Raw genomic sequence first — 21,694 nt, 5'->3', positions numbered from 1 at the left:
ATATAGCTAAAGGAATGATTTTGACATCTCAGGCCAGGAAGAACTTTGGGGCTGTGAATCCTAGTCCAGAAGGGCATCTAATTGCAGGGGAGAGGCTGGATCTAGACCCTGTCTTGCTTGGAGGGCTGGTTTCTGGGAATCCATTCCTAGGTACCACACTTTCCCCATCCATTTCATAGGGAACTGAGGTGCCTGTGGTGCCTAACTGTGGCAGATCAGGGAGGGGTGGCACAAAAGCAAAAAGTTCAGGGAGCAGAAAGCAGAGCAGCAGGTCAGATGGGGAGCACAGGGCAGGGAGCAGAAAACAGAGAAGCAGATTAGGCAGGGAGCAGAGGGCAGAGAGCAGGAGATCAGGCGGGGGAAGGGGATCAGAGTGGCACTCAAGGGGCACATCTACACATGCAATTACAGTGCCTGAATAAACTGCAGAGCTTATTGCTCTGGAGGTTATTGCTCCTGGGAGTGCCATTTGAATGTCTTCCTGGGAGCAATTAACTCTGGAGCAATAAGCTGCATAGTTTATTCAGGTGCAGCATGTGGAGCTAAGCCAGCCTGCCAGCCTGGGGCTGCTCTCCCCAGTTCAGTGTGCTGCGGAGGGGCTGGCTGGGGCACAAGGGAGCTTCAGTGTCCCTGCACTGAAGCACCCTTGTGTGCCACCCAGCACAGTGTCTACACGTGTGCTGCTGTGGAGGTTTTTAGTCCACAACAGGATAGTACTTGTATTTACAAGTATTAACTGCTGGAGAGTAAATTAGTTTACTCCAGCCTAATAGGAGTGCTCATGCAGATGAAGAGACATTTACTGAGCAGCTACTTAGTCAACTGATCAGTAAATATCTCATGTAGATGTTTCCAAAGAAAGTACAGGGCTAATCTGAGGCACACCTGCCAAAAAGGGTTGCCTCCCATTACTCTGGAACATATCCTGCTGTTCCCTAATTTGAGTTTTGCCTTAGCCAAGTATTAGTAGAACAGTGCTGATGGATAGTTACTGTTACTGATTATTTGAATTTTCACTTGGTGGCAGTAGAGTCCCTAGTAATGATATGAAGCATCCTGTATTTAGTTCATCCTAATAACAGGAACAGTTGTAACTTTCTTCTTCTTCTTCCGTTCCTGTTTTTACGTGCATTCAAGCATGTATGGGGCATGAGAGTGCTTCAGTGCGGACGGTGCGCGGGTTTAATGTGGTGCCTGGGAGCAATAAACTCTGGCATGATATGCACAGGAGTTTATTGCTAATAGCATGTGTAGATGAAAGTACTACCCTACTACAAAGGTAATTATTTTCCTGTGGCCTAATAGGGCTGTACTTTTAGCTGTCAGACATTTGCTGCAGAGCTAATTAGTTTACTCGGCAGTATACATCTTGTGTAGACATGCCACTGGACAAGACACATGCAGTGTACACGAGACACTAACTGTGCAGTAGCTGAATAACACTGCGCAGTAGTGTGTCACAGCACCAACAGTGCTAATACACTACTGCGTAGTATTATTAGGCTACTGCAGTCTCACTAGCATTCACTGGTGTTACAGCAGCATAAGTCCAGTTACTCCATATTTATTTAGTACTTGATTATATAAGTACTAAATAAATGCAGAGTAACCATTGCGCAGTAGTGTCCCGTGTAGACGCGCCCGCTGAGAACCAGATTGAGCCTGGTCACCTAAATGACTCCACTTAAGCATTTCAGTGCCTAAAACTTAGACATTTTCCCTGCAGAGGACCAATCCAGTTATCTGGGCAGAGGTGCCTAATTTCCTTCTAGAATCAACATGGAGAGTTAGTAGTTGTTGGAAGACATTATCCAGGCTCTGTAACAGGAAGGAGAGCATGCCTGAGTTTGGAGAAAAGAAAAGAGCCTGGTAGGTTGTTAGTAACAAATCTCAAAGTCTCTGACTCTCTTGTTATGAAAATAAAGTACATACCTACAATATTCAGTTTTTTTCCAACTCTTTCTGAATAGCTTACGTGAGGGATGCTTCCAGGTCCTGAGAGCTGTGCCTGCCCTGGTCATGCCCTGCACAACTTAGGGTAACCATGCAACTTTATTTCAATATATGGCACATGCAAGTCATGTCTACATGAGAGGCTTACTGTGGAGCTGCCTAATTATAAATGTCTCAGCCTCTACACATGTGGCCCTATTAGGCCACAGTAAACATGTAGTCATGCCTGCAGAGTGGGAGATAGTGGTTAGTGCTTGCTGTCTAGCAGCAGTCTTAGGATTATCGTGGAGGTGATATAAACATAACCTTCAGGCAAAATAGGATCTGGGACAATATATTTGTTGGAGGGAATGACAGGTTTAGGAGGAAAAGCTATGGAGTGGAGTGGATGTACAGGGAAGTATCTTTTCAAATGACAACGGTGGATATTACTGCTTCAATTTCTGCCCTGCTTGTGTAAATAAGAGCTTGAACAGAGAGATGAAGCTCAAGGCATGAACCTTGAGCAAATCTTTCTGCAGCAGCTGGGCATCATAAGCAGGCTCTGCATTGAAAAGCAGGCATTTAAGATTGTGACAAATTTAATTCTGAAAAATGCAGTGGTAGAAATGTATAGTAAAACTCCCATTTATGGCAATGACAGCAGTTTCTTCTCAATGTACAATCTGTTAAAGCATTCATTAATACCAGTGTTGTGAGATACGGAGGTGTAACATGAATTTTATCTCTGTCAGGAAATGGCCTTTAACCACTCACCACAGTTGCATTTTGCAAAGACTGTTGTACCAAAACCAAGCAGGAGCAGGTTTTATTTTATAATATTTCATACTAATCACCACACAGTCATTTGCATCAGTATTGCAAACTCTGACTTCCTTCATCCTTGTGGTGTTAATGGAGTGCTGACTTTCTTTATGACTCGACTGTGGGCTTTGAACAATTCACCACTAGACAGGGAAGAATAAAGAAGAAACATCATTGACCTGGTAACAAAACTGCAGTTTGCTTAATTGCCTTTCAACTGATGCTCTGCATTTAGTCATGATTCTCTGGCAATGCAGTCCCTTGCAAGTCCTTCCGCTTTTCCAGCTGGCGCAGAGGGATGTGTACACTGTTTTCTTTCATAATGTTGCAAACATCCCATCTGCGAGAGAGGAGGTTTCTTTTAAACAAAAATGCTGACAGGTAGGAAACAGAGACTATGATCCCCAAAGTGAGCAGCATGGTGAATGTTTTAAAAGGGAACAGCTGAACGTAGACCCCATCCACAAGGCAGCAGCCTGGGTAGTGGATAACAGGAGGGATTTTCAGGGACGGCTCCCCTGCCAACAGCCTCAGGAGGAACCCTAAGAGGATCCCAGCTGCTGAGCCGTATGTATTGGTGTGAGGTATGAAGAGCACACAGCACAGCTGAGGAAAGAGGAGGGCATACACTAGCTCACCAGACAGGAACCACAGGTCATAAATAGAATGGGAGTAAAAAGCCAGGCCAGCAGCTGCTGTCCCAAACACCAGCATAGAGGCTCTCATTGTCCATAAAACATCTTTGTCTGTAGCCTGTAAAACAAAAGAGCGCTGCTTTAGGAATCACCGTCTACTTATTCCTAGATTCATTTGAGTCAAATTTCAAGGTTCCAGAGGTAACAGGACTTCATGGAAAGATGGCAGGATTATTGTGCCACTAGTCCCAATGTTTATCGCACTTCCCACCATATCGGCATGGCCTTTCGGTGCCATAGCCCAGCCCTCCCCAGCCCAGCTCTGCCACTTGACCTGGAAGAGGAATGTTCATATCATGCAGCAATAGTAGGTTACAATTTCCGTAAATGGATTAACCAATACATTGGATTTATGGACTCATTCTAGGTTTGTTAAATTTCCTTAGCAGACTATCTTGGTGTGTTTAACACAGAAGTAATAAACGCTACCTACGGTTTAAAAGGAGCAGGGCAAATATATCTTTCTATTACCTACTATAATAACTGACAAACAACTACAGTGCCTTTCAAGTTGCTCTACAACCTGCTGAAATCTTGATGGAGTTTCACCTCTTGTTATAAAATAAATCCACATGTTGGTGTCATGATGGTATACAGTTACCCACCCTGGCAATCTTCAAAAAGGGTCTTGATGCCCACCTTGCTGGAGTCATCTGACCCCAGGGGTCTTTCCTGCCCAAATGCAGGGGGCTGGACCCGATGATCTTGTAAGGACTCTTCCAGCCCCTAGCATCCATGAATCAGTTTCAAAGCAGCTTGTGTTGAACATATTTAAATGTATTACCCACTTTAACAACCACATTTTGCTCTAGAAGACTCGATGTTCTCCTAATACTTCTAGCAATAGCCTCCCTCTTCCCACCTCCACATCTATACACAGGAACTGAAGCTGATCTAACCACATAAACAGGAGTTCCTCATGCAGAGCCCCCCATGCAGTGGGGGGCAGCGGGGATCACCCCCCCACCCAGCAGCACCCGGTGAGCACCGGGGCTTTTTTTAAAACCCTGGGATCTGGGGCAGGTGGGGGCAGCCATGGCGGGGCTAGGGGAGTGGGCAGGGATCAGGGGACTGGCAGGGGTTCCCCATGGTCCTCTCCCCGCTCCTCCAGGTTCCCCTCCCCTGCCCCTAGTACTTACCAGCTCAGAGTGGCTGCAGCCACTGGGAAGAAAAAATGGAGAAAAGCCGACATGGGGCAGTGGGGATCACCCCACACCAGAGGTGGTGAATCTGGTGGGGGCGGATGTTTTGGGGTGGGTTTTTTTTTCTTAAAGGGCCAGAGCTGGCCTGGGTGGGGCACCCATGGAGGGGCTGGGGGGCTTACGCAGAACCCCTCATGCAGTGGGGGGCAGGGGGAATTGTCCCCTGCCTGGCAGCACTCACTGAGCAGCTGGGCTTATTTTTAACAAGTGCCAGCAGCTGGGGCAGGCGGGGGAGCCATTGCCAGGCTGGGAGAGCAGGCAGGGGATAGGCCTGGCTGTTTCAGAGATTTGGCAGCAGCCACATCAGTTTCAGCTGAATCTGATCAGGGCTGTGATTCAAATCACCAGATCGAATCACTGTCCCCCAAAACAGCTGTATCCGAAGTGAATACTAGCTGCTTTGCACAGGCCAACTGAATAGAGCAAAATAATCCTTCCTGATATTTACATCCCTATCATGTATCCACTTTTGCTAACTGCACTTTGCTAATTCACCCATGTGTTTTTTATTTGAAGCTTTCACTTTGTCAGTAGACAATGACAGGTTAGACTTGGAGGAATTGGAAGTCTGCTCTTCAGTACACTATGCATTATTCCTACTAGCATCCTGATCTGAATTTTACAGAATCAGTTTACCATGGGCCAGACCAAGATTTAGGATCCAAACACCTTTGTACCTTGGCATCTACAAACCTTGGATCCTGAACTAAAATCAGCAGCTCTCTAATCCAGTGATCCTCAGCCAGGGTGCAGCAGCACCTGGGGGTGTCTTGTGATCCTTTCATGGGTGCCATGGGGTGCCATATAATTTAGCACTAAAAGGCATGGAAACAAGATCACAAGATAAACCCAGAGATTTCAAATTGATTTTAACACTCTGGATTTTTTTCTAAGCTATTGTGGTCTTTCTGAGTTCTTTCCAATGGAAAAATTGTTCTATTATTTTTTTGTATTCCAAAATCAAGTGAAAACTAAGAGCTGATATTTTCTAAGGAGTGCCTTGAGTCTAGAGAGGGGTGCTTCCAGTCTCCCAGGGGTTGCCTTGAGTAAAAAATGGTTGAGAACTACTGGTCTAATCATTGTCAAAGCAGTAATTAATTAACCTTGACTTAGAAAATCTATAAGTCAAGTACTACCTTTTTCCTAAGAATTTTTCTGTAGATGTTGTGAGCAAATAAAGACCCAACAGACAGAAGGGCTGAATCTGCAGAAGACATGACAGCAGCAGCAATAGCTCCCAAGCCACCAATGGAAATGTATGGTGGACAAAGATAGTGCAGAACAAATGGCAGTATCATGGCTGATTCTCCTCTCTCTAATGGGCTTGGAAGACCGTAGCTTGTCTGATTCCAGTCTTTAAAACAGAACAGAGAAATGTCATGTTAAATATTTAATTCTTTTTTTTTTCTTCAAAGGTGTATATTTTACAAGCAGCCATCCTATCTTAGCATTGCTAAGGATGAGAGCCTTCTGTTCTGGCACAAAGGGTGCAGACACATAAAAAATTAACCTTTTCAAGAATGTCACTGATTGGGAAAGGGTCACAGTTGTTCCATGTCAGAGGCGTCTATACATAAACTGCCAAAGGTTCTAAATATTGTATTTTCTTGCATGCAAAATACCCCGGAATACAATACACATGTTGTTTCTGAAAGGATGAATGAAGGGAAAAAAAGATTTCTCCAGAGAGCTTAATTTTCAGCTGACTCATCCTCCCTTCCTTCCTTAACTACAACTGAACCCATAGCTGCTGCTGAAAACTGGTTTATACATTTTATTCTAAAAAGAGCTAGAATCTGAGCTAAAAAGGCTGTGAAATAGGAAAAGATCAACCAGGGCAGCTAGCAAACAGCAAAATTGCCCTAAAAAGGTTAGCTTGCATAGTGGACCATTTAGACCATTGAAAGGGGAGATGATCATTAGCACATGTAGGGTGAAGAACATGAGTCATTAAATCAATTTACTCCCTCAGCTGCCTGGGAGGAAGTTCTCCTATACCAGGCAGAAAATCAGCTTCCCCCTCCCCACCCCTTTAAAGCACGTACCCCAATTTTGCAGGGGCAAGCGTGCATTGTAAGTGAGAAAAATATGATAGAACTGCCAAATACGATGGAACCTTTTAGGCTCTGCAGTGCTATCAAGCAACCACCAGGAGATGGTAGTGAGTAGCCAGCCCAATAGCAATTTTCTGCTTTCCCTTCTCACTGCTACTGAGTTCAGTAAAAACCATTCCGGCACTTTACTAAAATCTGTGTGGTGATACCCTGACTGGGGTACCTAAGTGCCAGAGCAGGAAGTCCTGCTTCAGGGTTCCCAGGGAGCTGGGTTCTCAGGGGTGGTTAGAGTTTTGCATCTTTTAAAGAGCACTTTCTCCCAAGTCGCTCGTTTAGGGTATGGTACATCCCAGGCTGATTGGGGAGTGAGGGACACTTCCTCAACCCTTTCTTCTGTTTTCCCAGGGTGTTGGGTGTTTGGGGGGATGGGGGTGCTGCCCAAGGTCTCTGAATCTTGCTGTGGCTTTAAAAGGACTTTCCCTACAAAGCCACTCAGTTACTTTCATAGCCTTCACTTAACCCTGGTCTGTAGTGTCCCAGGCTGACTTGGGGAGTGGTGGAGGTATGACAGGTGCTCAGGTGGATTGTGGGGTATTGATGCAGTTATGCAGAGACATGTCGAGAGTGGAGCATGCAGGGCAGGCGGCTGTGTGGACTGGGTGTGGAGGGTAAGGAACAATTAACAATAAATAGGCCAGTTCACTTTGACCAAGCATGGAATTGCCATCCATTCTATAGTATTAACTGAAGTGGCTTAAGCTTTATCACTTGATGGGTACTATCAGTTAAAGATGCATCTAGTTACATGTCCACCCAACCACAAACCATACACCTCCACCAAGAACCCAGAAGCAGGGGTCTAGGCAGTGCACCCCCCACCCTTGAAATGGCCACCCTCCTATGTCCCTCCCTCACCCAAAACCAGCCTAGATGGATTTCTGTCAAGTGCAAACAGTAAAGGTTTAGGGTGGGGGTGAGGAGTGGTACAGGGTGCCTGGAGGATGGACTAGACGCAGAAACTTGGAGTCCACACAGAACACTGAGCCAGTTCATCAGGACCAGTTCAAAATACTACCTGATTATCTAAGTATCCCACTGAAACATTCCAGGAGGTTTAAAGTGTTCTAAACTGGCTTGTACTTCTGGATGATTGATGTTTAAATCCTACTTTAAATAGTGTAAAAATGTGTTTCTACCCTTAAATTAGATTGTTTCACTTCAAATAATTATAAGCCCTGAAGCAGAAGCACTGAAAAACCTTGCAAGTTTAAGTAGAAAACCCTCATATGTTGTTTGCAAAATCCTATTATTGGTTAACAGTCAGGGAAGCAGTTTACCGCTGTGTAAACTGGCTTTAAAATGAGCTAGGGATTGTTAGTCTGCAACATGATGAGGGAAGTCTTAGAAATGTAATCAGTAATTTTTGCAAGGGGAGGGAATTATTCTTCCCTATTACATAAGTGAATTTGCAAGTCATTCTGACTTCTGGGTCAATTTGAACATTCTAATATAATAAAAGCTTTAGCACTTCTGTCTGTCTGTCCGTAATGCTCCAGGCCAGCTCTGCGTGCACCAAAACATGGGAAGCTGTGTGGTGCATGGCTGCAGGGTGCCGTGTGGGGAGTGGGTGTGTGCCCTACGTTCATGTGCTATAACCAGCAGGTGCTGCTTGTACCCCCCTGCCCACTCCCCTTGGAGCTGCCTGCAGCTGTGCACCCATCCCCTTCACCACACCCCCTCTGTGGCCTGCAGCCAGCAAGTGGCCCCCACACGGGGGCAGTGTGGCATGTGGCTGCAGGGTGCTGCACGGGGGGGCGCCTGACGTACTACAGGCAGCAGGTACTGTCTGCGCTTTACGTGCCCCTTCCCTGTGCAGCACACTGCGGCTGTGCACTCTGCCACCCCACCCCCTGTACCCCACCACCCACAGCCAGTGGGTGCTCCCGGGGTGAGGGGTTGAGCATGGTGCATGACCACAGGGTGCTGCAAGGACAGGGGGTGCGAGCAGCACTTGCCAAATGCAATACATGGCAGTACATCCCCCGTGCACACTTCCTGTGCATCACCCTGCAGCCATGCGCCATGCCCCTCCTCGTGTGGAGACCACTTGCTGGCTGCGAGGGGTGGAGTGCATGGGGGGGTGCAGAGGGGTGTGGGTGGCTGGGAGGGTGTGGAGGGTGTGGTGGGTGGCTGGGTGGGTGTGGCTGTATGTGTCCCTGGGTGGGTGGCTGGGTGCGAGTGTGGCACGTGGTTGGGTGGGTCTGTGGCATATGTCTGAGGTGTGTGGGGGGGCGTGCACAGGGCTGGACACAGAGTGGGGTGGGGGTGGTTGTGTACTGCCAGATGCAGAATGACAGCATTGCGGGGATGTGGGTGGTGGCTCTCTGTCCCAGACACCTGCCCATCATTCCTGATGGGCACTTTGCTAGTATCTTTTATAAAGATAGCTAGTTCCATACATCAAGTGATGATGCACTTACTATACCCTTTGGTAAACTGTTCACTAACAATTCTTCACTCTTAAGAATCTGAATCTTGCTTATATTTTGAATTTCCAGCATCACCTTGTATACTTTTTCCAAGTAGTTACCTATGGGATTTGATCAAGTCACCTCTTAACCGTCTCAGTTTCAAGTAAAATAAGTCCCTTGCCCATCACAGATCCCAAGTTTAACCCTTTTCCCAGCTGTGCCTGCAGGAGTCAGTAATGGATTTTGTCCCCAGAGATGTCTGGATCTGACCTGATGGGCAAAGACATCTTTTCCCTGCTGCCACTTTTTGACAGCGGGAACTAGTCTGATTTAAAAAAAACACTGCTGAACACTCAGCAGTTGGGATCCCCAAAGACTAAAAGTTGCCCAGCACTTCAGAAATAGGGCTGCTTATTAAGATACCTAAATCAGGCTGCATCCAGTGTACATTTTAAAAACCCTGAACAAAAATATATAGGTTCCTGAAAGACACCTGCTTATTTTTACCTGTTGATGCTGCTACTGCCCCTATGAGCACGGAGGGGATGGCCATTAAAAGGCATCCCAGCCCAGAGAGATAGGAAATGAAACTTGCTTGTCTTGGTGAGGCAGCTGAGAGAATTCGCTGGAAATAAGTTTGAAATGGGATACTTCCAAGAACCTGAAACATTCAAACGTTAATGCAGTCTTCCTAGCCTGAAATCACCAACATTATTGTTATGTTTGTCATTACTGATAGGGATGCTAGTTTTCCCCTTCATAAAGCTAACCTGAAACTTCCTATTATAAAAGTCATTATTTCATTTACATATAACTTTGTATATAATTTTGATAAATTGTGCTCATTAAGGTTGAAATTTCCCTTGCTTGATATTTGCCTTTTTAATTCAACCAGAATCACCAGCTGCCATATAGCACTTGTATCAGATGGGACTATCCAGGAGCACAGTAAATTAGTCTACTGCACCTTAATTGCCATGCATATGTAGACAGTGATGCTTTACTGTGCAGCAAATTAGTCTGCTATGCAGTAAAGTGTCTCATGTAGACATGCCCTGGGCATCAGAGGGGGAGGAGGTTGGCAATGGGAGCCAGAGGGGATGGAACAGTCTGGCCAAAGAGACAAGGATCAGAAACTAACTGAGGGAACAGTGGGATTGGGAGTGTGTGAGGGAAATGGGTCTTGGGATTATTTGGCTGGAGGATCAATACCAAGACTGATGAGAAGATGGATGGGAAGGGGAGAAACCTGAGAATTGGACAGGGACTAAGAACAATATAGGGGCCAAGGGGACAGCTCTGACACAGGTCTAATGTATGAAGGGAAGGGTGTGGGACTGGCTAGGCCAGTGGGTCTCAGCCCATTTTAGACCCAAGGCACCCCTCAATCAATTCAAGCTACTCCCTCAATAGTCTCAAGGTACTCCTCAGAAAATGCCAGCTGTTAGGTTTCACTCATTTTTTACTACAGAAAAATAATAGAGGAATTCTTCTGTTGCAAGTAACTCATAAAGGCCACAGCAGGGCAGAATGATTTTAACTCTATGGATTCCTGTTTCAAATCTTTGGGTTTATCTTGTGAATCATGTCTGCACACCTAACATAGTGTGGCACTCTGTGGCACTTGGCTCTCTTAAAAAGATTTCATGGCACCTTGAGAACCACTGACCTAGGCAGAGAAACTAGGGCAAGAAGTTGGGCAAGGTGACAGATTAGATGAGGATCTTAAACTAGAAGATGAAGATTGGGAGTAAATGGGAGAAACGATTAGATGGAGAGCCAGGAGTGGGAGCTGGAACTGGCTGTGCAAGGAGTCTGGGGTCAAGGAGATGGAATACAAAGAATGAGCAAATACCCTAGGAGAGAGTGTGAGAGGAAAGAGAGCCTGGGAGTAATAGGATAAGACTGGGACTTGGGCAGTGAACTTGAAGTTAGAAGACCTGAAACTGGGTGAGTGGGAAGAGTTAGGCTATGATGAGAATGGCTATGGGAGGAGTCTGGAGCTGGGCCAAGGAGTAGAAGACAAGACTGGGACTGGGACTGGGACTGGTTGGAGAGGATGGAGCAGAAGGAGTCAAGTTTGGGGAGAATGGGTGAGAGACTGTGTCTACTTAAGCACACTCCCCTGCAGACTTGGTGTGGTACCCAAGATTCCCTTATCTCGTCAATCTCCTGTTATCAGCGTATATCCATTAGGCCCGTGTGAGTTGGCAGCGATCTGATCTGGCTTCAGAGCCGTCTGCTTCAGATGGCCATGATCCGATCTGGAGGTCTGGACCGGGTTTCCGCCTTGATCCAGCTGAAGCTTCAGAGCTGCCTTGGAGATCCAGCCACAGGGTATAATGAGGAATCAACTAAATATCTATAACTTTGTTGTTTTTTGTCCAATTTGGATTAACCTTGCAGGAATTGTAGCCTCTGCTAAGAGCATAAAATCTGCCAAGTTACAAGAAGATCAGTGCAGGGGTTTGGGGGGAACTGCACCTCGAGCTGCAGACAAGCAAAACTTGTGCCATGGGTGACGTTGCATGTGTTAAGGCGCAGCAGGATGACAGCTGCAGGGATGGTAGCCCCTGCTGAGGCCACAACACCTGCCAGCTGTGGAGGAGATTGGTGCAGGGGGGTTCTGGGGCCCTGCACCCCTAGCTGCTGACAGACAAAACTTGTGCCAAGACTATGTCTGTCCTGGGCCAGCTGATTGTATTGATTCTTTCCTCTCCTTAGCTTGGTTTTGTAGGTGCTAATTGATGCTCCTTAACTCATTATATAGTAGCTAGGTCCTGTGTATTGAGCTGGTCCCTGAGTCCTTGGTCCCTGAGTGAATTGTGATTGCTTGATTGGTAGCTGGTAACACAGCAGTTTAGCAGCCAGGCCTGCAGCCATCTCCCCGCTCCCCGCCCCAAGCCAGAGACAGTCAGTCCCACAAACACCCATGGCACAAGTTTTGCTTGTCCACAGCTTGAGTGGAAGTTCCCCCCAAACCCCTGGACTGATCTTCTTGAAACTTGGCAGGCTTCATTCTCTTTGCAGAGTCTACCATGTCTGAAAACTCCACCCAAATCAGACAAAAAACAACAAAGTTACAGATATTTTATTGTTTCCCCATTATATCCTATGGCCAGATCTCCGAGGCAGCTCCAAATCGCTTTGGGAAGCCAAACGAGGCTGGTGCTTTGACCCAAATATGCTACTTCAGACCCCAAAGCATCTGAATTTTCTTCAGATCCAAAGCTCTGTCCGAAGCCTAGCATGGCCCTAATATCTATGAAATACTGGTGAAGCAGATATTCTCCTCCCTTCTACTGTTGTTTTACAAAGATGGCAATCTACTAATGCTATGAGTTACTTTGAGAGCTCAAGGCAGACAAGGTTCTTTGTGTAAACATGATATATTTTAGTAGAGCAACTAAATAGCTGGAAAAATTGGGTTTTTTTGCAAGCTTTCAGGCACAAACACCCTTCTTCAAGCAGAGAGAGATTCTGCAGTTGTTTACTTGTCTGCCTATGTCCTTAGACCAACACAACCACAACTAGCACCTCAGAGAGATCAAGTACAGAACTGTGCCTGACCTGGGGATGACGCATGCAGGTGGCATTATTGGGACATATGATGGAATTTCTGAGGGTTTTTTCAGCTCTATAAAAATAAAAGAAATTCCATGCAACTAGGTTAAAAGAAGGTTGCTAGGTTGAGCACTCAAAAGTTAGGAAATTTCTCATTCAGTGCCCAGAATTGAACAGTGGTCTCCCCATTCCTGCTGATGAGCTGCTTTCCTTTACATGGCTGAAATGAAGGAGAGAACTGAGCCTCCTTAATGACTCTACTTTTTCTGGCCATGTTCAGAGTGTTAGAACCAACCCTGGTGTGAAGAAAATGTCTGGCTTCCTCTCCCAACTGCCTGATAATCAGCTTATCAAAATCCTTCTGTGCTGTAAACAACAGGAACCTCCTGTTCATAGGACTAGGTTTGGAGTAAGCAACTGTACCATTCACCCAGCCCCACAAGGAACATGTCTTACCAGATATAAGAAGTCATCCAGCCACCTTCCAAGATACTCTTTCTCTATTTTTCCAATCCAAGGGGCTTGGTAGAAGTCATGAGTAGCAGTATAAGAAATGCTTTCTGTTGCAGAATGTATCAGGGCAAATGGGATGCAGATCCACTGGGATTAAAATGGAAACAATGAATCTATGCCCCCTCACTTCTCTATCAAACTCACACTCTGCACCCTTGCCTGTAAAGTTTTCCAGAGTCTGCATTCATAATTTCTTCCTTTTCACCTACTACTGCCACCTACACCAACCCAGGCATCCTGTCTGGACATCCATCTGCTTGTGTTTTCTTCTCCTGCTTTGGTCTTCATTTCATACCACCTTTTATTCCTGTAGACCACTTCCTTTTCCTTTTGTTTTCAAGCAGTTCTACCAACGTGGTCCAAATTCCTTTTTTCATACATGTTCTTCCCACAAGGCCTTTCAGTGCTGGCCCAGTATAATTCATTATGCTTCTCATCTGTTGTAAACTAATGTACACATCACATACACAGCAGTAGTTTCATAGTTGATAGAGTTGGAAGGGACCTAAGTGGATCATCAAGTCTGATCCCCTGCCCTGGGCAGGAAAGGATGCTGTGGTGAAACGACCCCAGCAAGGTGGTTGCCTAGCCTTCTTTTGAAGATCCCCAGGGTAGGAGTGAGCACCACTTTCCTCAGAAGTTGGTTCCAGATCCTGGCCGTCCTGACTGTGAAGTAGCAGCTCCTGATATCTAGCCTGAATCTGCTCTCAGTCAACTTATGGCCGTCATTCCTTGTTACTCCTGTTAGTGCTCGGGGGGAACAGGGACTCTCCCATAGCCTGCTGGTCCCCCTGGGCCAGTTTGTAGAAGGCCACCAGATCCCCCTTCAGACTTCTCTCGTGGAGGCTGAACAGGTTCAGGTCCCGTAGCCTCTGCTTATAAGGCCTGCCTTGCTGCCCACTGATCATGCGAGTGGCCCTCCTCTGGACCCTCTCAATGCTGGCCACATCCCTCCTGAAGTGTGGTGCCCAGAACTGGATGCAGTACTCCAGCTGCAGCCTGACCAGTGTTGCATAGAGGGGGAGGATCACCTCCTTGGACCTGCTTGTGATGTATCTGTGGATGCATGACAAGGTACGGTTGGCCTTCCTGACTGCATCCCCACACTGCCGGCCCATGTTCATTTTGGCATCAATAGTGACTCCAAGATCCTTTTCTGCCTCTGCACTGATGAGAAGGGAGTTCCCCAGCCTGTAGCTATGGTGCTGGTTCTTCCTCCCCAGGTGCATCACCTTGCACTTGTCGGTGTTGAATCCCATCCTATTCTTGTCCACCCACCCCTGTAACCTGTCCAGATGTAGTTGCAGCCTGTCCCTCTCCTCCAGCATGCCCACTCCTCCCCACATTTTAGTGTCATCTGTGAATTTGAACAAGGTGCTTTTCACCCCCTCGTCCAAGTCGCTGATGAAAACATTGAACAGTGAGGGCTCAAGGACTAAGTCCTGGGGGACCCCACTGCCCACAGCCCTCCAAGTTGAAAATGACCTGTCCACCACCACTCTCTGGGTATGGCCTTCCAACCAATTTGTGACCCATCTGACTGTGTAGGCATCAGTGCCACAGTTGCCCAATTTTTTAATGAGGATGGGGTGAGAGACAGTGTCGAAGGCCTTCCTAAAGTCCAGAAGGACTACGTCCACTGTGACACCTGCATTCAAGGATTTTGTGACCTGGTCGTAGGAGGCCACTAGGTTGGTCTGACAGGACCTGCCTCGAATGAGCCCATGTTCAAGTAATGCCCAACCTTTTAAGCCCATGGGCCAGATTTGATCTGTGGACCAATTCAGCACATGGGGCTGGGGCCTGATCCAGCACACAGGGCCAGTGCCCAATCCAATATGCAGGGCCAACCCAGCTGCAGCCTGATCCAGGGCGTGCAGCTAAACTAGCATGTAACCCCAGTCCTGCATACCAGATCAGGCTTCAGCCCCAACCCCAATCCCACATGCAAAATTAGGCCCAATGGCAGATTGCACTCATTACCCCAGCTCCACACACAGGGCCATGTAGTCTGGCCTGCAGGGCTTGGCACTTTGGCAGCAGGAGAGTGGTGACAGTATTAATTGCCATTGCTCCCTACACCACCAAATTTCCAGACCCAAGGAGAATAAATTTATGGATGACATGGCTCCACAGGATGGATCTGACCCTCAGGCTAGAGGTTGAATACCACTGACCTACAGCAAAAAATGCTATACATTTTTAAATAATTATTCAATTTTCAAATGGAGAGCAGAAATGGCCCACCAAAAATGATCACCAGAGAGAAAGTGTTTTCAAAAGTCTTGGCATCTACATGTGCACCTGTATTAGGCTGGAGCAAACTTATTTACTCTGTACCAGGCTAGTAATTGTATTTAAAAAACTCGTCGATTTCTTGTATTTGAAAAAAAACTTTGCAGCAGCACATGTATAGATGCTGACACAGCCGGTTGGGGCATGAGGGTGTTTCAGAGCGGTGGCTACCTTCTGGCTAGTCCTGTGTTGAAGCAGCCTCGTGCCCCAGCCAGCCCCTCCACAGCATACTGGGCCAGGGGGAGCAGCCTTGGACTGGCAGGCTGATCCCTGGTCCTCTCTGCTAACCCTGTCCAACCCAGATCAGTGGTGATTCCCCACCCAGCCTGTGGTTTGCTACTAGCTGCCCCACCGGTGGATTGGGGCAGGGGGCTGGGACCTGCCCCACCCCTTCAGCTCTTTCCAAGCCCTGCACCTCGATTGCCTGATGGGGTTGAGGAGCTGGGACCTGCCTCTGACCAAGATAGTTCCCAGCCCCCACTCCACAATTGCGGGGTAGGGGCTGCAGAGTTTGTTCCCTACTCAGCTCTGTGATTGTGGAGCTGGGTGGGTGGGGAACAAGCTCCCCAGCCCCCACAAGCAGGGAGGTCCTGGTGTCAGCTCCACCTTCATGGGGCCAATGCTGCGAGAAAAGAATCTCCCAGTGCCAGCCTTGTGAGCCCAGAGCCAGCCCTAGGAGATAAGGATCTCCCAGCCTCTACTCCCCAATCACAGTCTCAGAGCATGGGGGCCTAGAGATCCCTGCTGCTAGGTCCGGTGAACATAGCCCCCACCCAGGCTCTGGTGGCTGAGCCTGTCCCAGCAGCAGGCAGCTCCCAGAGGAAGGAGCAATCTTGTGCTCCCTCGTGGCCAGTTGACTGGGAGAAGGTTTGCTCCTGGTCAGGTGTCTACATGAGCACTACTGAACGGTTAATAATTGCAAGTAAATTTGTTGCTTGCATTTGCAGGCAGAAAATTTACTCACAATTAGTGAGGTTTACTGCGCAGTAAGCATGTGAACATGTAGACACACTTGCTTACTGCTCAGTAAGCTACACTGTTTTGCAGTAAAGTGCCTTGTGTAGATACACCCTGTATAAGCAACAGATGAACAACTAAATTGGGGTCTGGGACCAGTATGCCTAGAGTTACTTTGGACTGACTGGTGAAAATATGAGTAGAATTTTTTCCCTCATACATAGTTGCATACCATAAGAAGACTGATAATAAAGTGTTCAGGACTTACCAAGCTGAGCATAAGAAAAAGCAGCTGTACCACATCTGTGTATGCAACTGAGTATAGGCCTCCCAGTAAAGTATAGAGTATAACAGCAGATGCTGAAATAATGATAGACAGATAGCTTTTGATGCCCAGAATGACTTGCATTGTTGCTCCTTTAGAGAAAGATAGTTTTGAATTACTATAATATACCAATATCATATTGAGCAAAAAAAAGTAGTTAAATGATACAAATATTACAGAAGTTTAGTGGTTAGCATACAGAACTAGATGCCAAAGATTACTGAGGTCTATTTTTTGGTCTGCCACTAACTTAACGTGACCTTGTCCAAGTCACTTTACTTTTTATATTTTAGTTTACCTATCTGCAATATGTACTTAATACTAAATTGTAAGTAAAGCATTACCATAAAAGTATGCCTTTTTTGCTATAAGCGTTCATTAGTTTCTATCAATTTTGTTTAAAATCTGCAGGAGAAGATGGGAAAAGGAAATAAACACCATATTTTCCCAAATGAAGGATAAACAAACAACCTGCAAAAGTAGTATGAAGTGCAACTCTCTGTACTTAATTCAAAGGATATTTTCCATGCCTATCTCCTGCTCCTTATTTGTCTATTTCTTGGTAGTTTTTTAATTAAACACAACAGCAGAGCAAATATATTTACCTAATGAAGCAAGAATAGCTGCAAACCAGAATATATCTCCTATCAATGATGGAATAAAGAGAAGACTTGCAATCATGTTCCCGTATGTTTCTTGGAGAGGGTCCATCATTGTCACATAATTTCTGGATCTCATTGGCTTTACAAAGAAGAGACCACCTATTGAAAAAGACAGTATTTTCATTGTATGTTGTGTGTATCATCTCCTGAGGTAAAGGATCAGTACAACCCTCTTGTCTAAATGGCATCTGGATTAAGGCCAAACCCTACTCAGCATTTGCTAGACACATCATATCATTCTGCTAATGTTTTCCCATTACAGTGTTAGCCAGGCTATCATCTCTATAATATATGAAACAGCCTTTCTTACCCAGTTTTTGGAATGTAATCTATAACCAGTGTTTTCAGGTGAATTAAACCACCCTCTTATGGGTCTTTCATTATCTTAAAAAGTATGCTTTGGCCATAATAAGTCAATACGTTTATCTTTCATTTTGTAAATACTGAATACCGTATAACCTACCAAGGTAAATACCATACTACTTTCAGGTATGTGTATAAAGCCTACAACTCCATTCTCTCTAACCAAGATAATCATTTTCTTTTTTACATCTACCCTTTGTAATGTGAGGTAAGTCCTAAATTCCTTTCTCACCTGACCAAGCCTGGCTCACGCAGGGAGCTCTGTTACAACTGGTGAATGCATCTAGTGCCTAATCCTGAAACCAACAGAATGGCTTGTCTGAGAATGACTGCTAAAGGCTACAGGATTGGTCCCACAGTGATTGGGGCATCGCATATGAAAAGGATTACTCACATGAAGAAGGGTTGCAGTCTCACAGATTTTTGGGCCTGATTCATACTGGAGTCAGGGGGAACCTACCCACTGACGTCAGTGGATCATGCTCTTCATATTCTTCACCAGATAAATATTTCCTAGTGTGCACCCCGTTCTTTTGTGTCTCAATCTTTTCCCTATTGCATCCGCCTGGAAAATTGGCCCACAGAAGGTGCCGGTCCCATACTTACTACTTCAGTTTTATATTAGCTTGACATTATAATAGCAGCCATGACGGATTGATAATAACAATGTCAAGAGAAAGGTACAATTTGATGCCAACCAGGTACACCCTAACCCTGCTTATTATAATGCCAGACATCTTCCTGAACAGACTAACACAAAAGTCATCAAAAGTGCTTGTCAGAGTTTGCTAAGGAGTGGACAAGCTCAGCAAAATTGGTTTTCCTAGAATGCCTCCAAGCTGGGGGAGGCCAAGATTTTTCACTGTGTGACAGCAGCTCTGAAGCTGGTCAGTGAGTCAAAGCCAGAGTATGCACAGAAGTGACTCTGCATGTGTGTCAATGACAGGGGAATGTCAGAAAGTCTCATCACTGGTTTTCAGGGTTTAGAGCAGTGGGGCTGCAGAGTCTCATGCCCCAAGGACTCTGACCAGATTGAAGGTCTGAACCTCAGTGCATTCCTTTGGGACATCTTGTATAACTTTTCAACTTTTCTTTTGTCTCCATTACTAGTGTTCCCTCTCCCAGTCTTTTTCCTTTGTATTTAAATTCCTCTTTATTTAAAATCCTTTTTCCAAGTCCATTCAGAGCACCTGCTGAAGTACACAATCACTTACAAAGAATCATACCTCTATGAACCAGTTAGTATCTCAGGTGCCACCCTGCCCTGCCTTCTGCCATAGAGTCTGTGTCAGCCCAGCCCTGCACCCGGCATGTGCTGACAGATGTTAATGAAGGTGCTCTGCTTTGGAGTACCTTCATCTGAACCCTCATGTAATCATAGCAATATTATTCCCATAGACCATCACATGCAAGGTACAGATGGTCTGCCAACTACACAGACGGTTCTCTGACTGTTCTGGCATGTACAGTCCATGCAGAATCATGTAACAGCCCTTAATCTTTGACAGTTACCTGGGGTTCATTAAACTACTTTAGATTAATAGCACTGGATTTTTAAACAATGGGTTCCTGAAATACTTTTTACCGATAACAAGGGACAAAGCAAATCCTACAGGTGCCTGGACCCACAATAGTCCTCTTGTGGGTAGATAGACAATTTCAGCTGTACCATTGATATACGCTCCACCGACCCAGGTGGCTGCAAGAAAAGAATTCGAGGAGAAAGTTAGAAAAGAGAGCTATGCCGCATATTTCCCACTAGCCTCCCTAAAACGTGCTAGAAACCCCCAGTCTGTATTGAAAACATTTTATTCACACACAAATATTTTTTCACAGTCATATTTACTTCCACAGTACTACTGTTGGAGCAGGATATGCTATCCAGTGTGGGTAAGACAATTATACACCACAGTGGATAGCTGAGTTTGCATTAAAGAAACATTAATGTTTACATTTTTAGAGAGAATTTGTATACCTTTCTTTTTGTTGCTACTTGACACAGGTGAAAGCATACAGTAAAAGCATTACCTTTGTTCTACCTGAATAACTTAAACAATAGAATACCAATGTATCAGTTCCCTTTACAGTAATAATTATAATTAAGGAAACCCCACAAACAGTAAGACAAACACTGCCTTCCAACACATGAATCTTCAGCCCTGCCTTATTATTAGGCAACCAAATACACTTCCCAGACATGTCACATGGGGCAGCATTCTCCAAAAGACAAGAAAGAGGGACAAGTCTCTAATAATGAGAAAGTACAGAAGACATCCATGAAGAAATGCTCTCTTTCTTGAACCTATTCATGCCAAGTTTTAATACTCTTACTCAGGCTGAATACCACCTCATACGTAATGAGACAGCTCCAGGAGTATGGAACTGCTTACAACCTGGGTAGGAGAATCTAGGTCTAAATTAGGATCACATACTAGCTTAATGCAAAGTGCTGTACAACGTTAGGAGTCCCTTTATTTTTCCAGTGGGCTATGGAAGGTGTTAAACTGCATAGAATCTCGACGGTTGGGTATTTGACCAATCAAATAAAGTTTGGTCAATTGACTGGTCAAATATCGGTAAAAAATTGCCAATAGGTCCAAATCATACACAGAAAAAGCACCAATTTTCCCCTAAAATGCATTTAAAATAAAAAAACCATATTTCTTTCAAGAAAACTACAGAAATGTAGTTTTTTTGTAAAGTTGCTATAATCATTAACTAGTTAAAAAATACGCAGACAATTGATTGGTCAATTGACAATATTTCACCAGTCAACTGACTGGCTTGCCAACCCTAGTCTGAACTACTACACATGTAAATGCATGCACTGATTAATAAAATTTTAACTCTTTATCTTAGTTAAAATTCATTCTTCTATTAGAAAGCAAATAACAGAATGAACATTTTAAAAATGGGGGGAAAAAACTAAAAGAATTTACTTTAAGAATACTTACCAGTTGCAGTGAACAATCCAACCAAAAAATTCATGTTCCTGTCTCCCACCATGACCATTTCACTTGTGCTCCTATTTTTCTTATCTCTTTTGCTTCTCAAAGAAGCCCAGATTCCAGTGGCTAAAGTTATGGCATAAAACACACTCAAACCTACCAACCCAGGTATATTCAAACCCATTTTTTTGCAAAGTAATTCAGATCACACAGATTAATATGGATTTATGATTAGATGTTAGATCTTCAGTCTTTCGTCTTCTGTCTATTGAGATGTAATTCCAAATGCTGGAAGCCACATCATTCAATCCTTCCTCACAGTGGTAGAGATCACTGGAAGTGAAGGTCTTTGCCGTGACTTGCCTGTGTCCCAGTATTTATCCTAGAAGAAGAACCTTGATGCCAAATGAAAGATTTCTTCTTGAACAGTTTGTCAGTCTGTATTCTTAGCTGGAGTTTGCAAGTCTAGACCTCTAAACTGCTTCTTTTAACTGCACTGTTTTGTGAAAGGATTATTGGCCACAACTCCCAAGATGACCTTTAGTTCAACAATAAACCTAAGGATCTAATGTACACCAATAGTGACTGTGGAGTGTCAAGAAGAGGAAGAGCTAGGAAGTACATAGTGTTTTTCTTTTTAATATAACACTTTGTAAACAGATGGTCGGTGGCCCCGCCATGCACTGTGTTCTGAAAACATTCGGCAAGCCGGCCGTGGAAGGTCTGATAGTCCCGATAGCAGAATGAAGGATAGTTCAAGGCCCCTTGTGCTGCTGTGTTTGTAGTTCATCAATGAGAGTCCAACAGCACCCATTTTGTTTGGCTAAGAGACCAGTCCAGAGTGCAGTTGCACATTTGAGAGACTCTTAACTACAGTTTTGACGGAGT

The 21,694-nt window shown here is 45.2% G+C and overlaps 1 protein-coding gene across 1 annotated transcript; it reads right to left on the bottom strand.

The window, feature by feature from the left end:
• Positions 1-2,284: 2,284 nt before the first annotated feature.
• Positions 2,285-21,468, bottom strand: LOC109306769 (high-affinity choline transporter 1-like). Its single transcript, XM_019530334.1, has 8 exons — positions 20,813-21,468; positions 19,444-19,557; positions 17,439-17,594; positions 16,777-16,925; positions 13,200-13,343; positions 9,687-9,840; positions 5,791-6,008; positions 2,285-3,510 (listed from the first exon to the last, which is right to left on the bottom strand). The coding sequence occupies exons 1-8, from the start codon at positions 20,988-20,990 to the stop codon at positions 2,989-2,991; spliced, it is 1,635 nt and encodes a 544-aa protein (XP_019385879.1). The 5' UTR covers positions 20,991-21,468; the 3' UTR covers positions 2,285-2,988.
• Between the last annotated feature and the right edge of the window lie 226 nt (positions 21,469-21,694).

Source organism: Crocodylus porosus, unplaced genomic scaffold, assembly GCF_001723895.1.
Source record: "Crocodylus porosus isolate Cpor-Errol unplaced genomic scaffold, CroPor_comp1, whole genome shotgun sequence".
Taxonomy (NCBI): domain Eukaryota; kingdom Metazoa; phylum Chordata; order Crocodylia; family Crocodylidae; genus Crocodylus; species Crocodylus porosus.
Note: the sequence above shows the minus strand (reverse complement) of the source record. Positions and strands in the feature narration are given on the sequence as shown.

Coding starts and splice junctions, on each gene's coding strand:
- LOC109306769 (XM_019530334.1), bottom strand. CDS start 20,990: ATGGGTTTGAATATACCTGGGTTGGTAGGTTTGAGTGTGTTTTATGCC. Junction 19,558..20,812: donor TGGATTGTTCACTGCAACTG/GTAAGTATTCTT, acceptor CTTTTCTTGCAG/CCACCTGGGTCGGTGGAGCG. Junction 13,344..16,776: donor TTTTTCTTATGCTCAGCTTG/GTAAGTCCTGAA, acceptor TTTTAATCCCAG/TGGATCTGCATCCCATTTGC.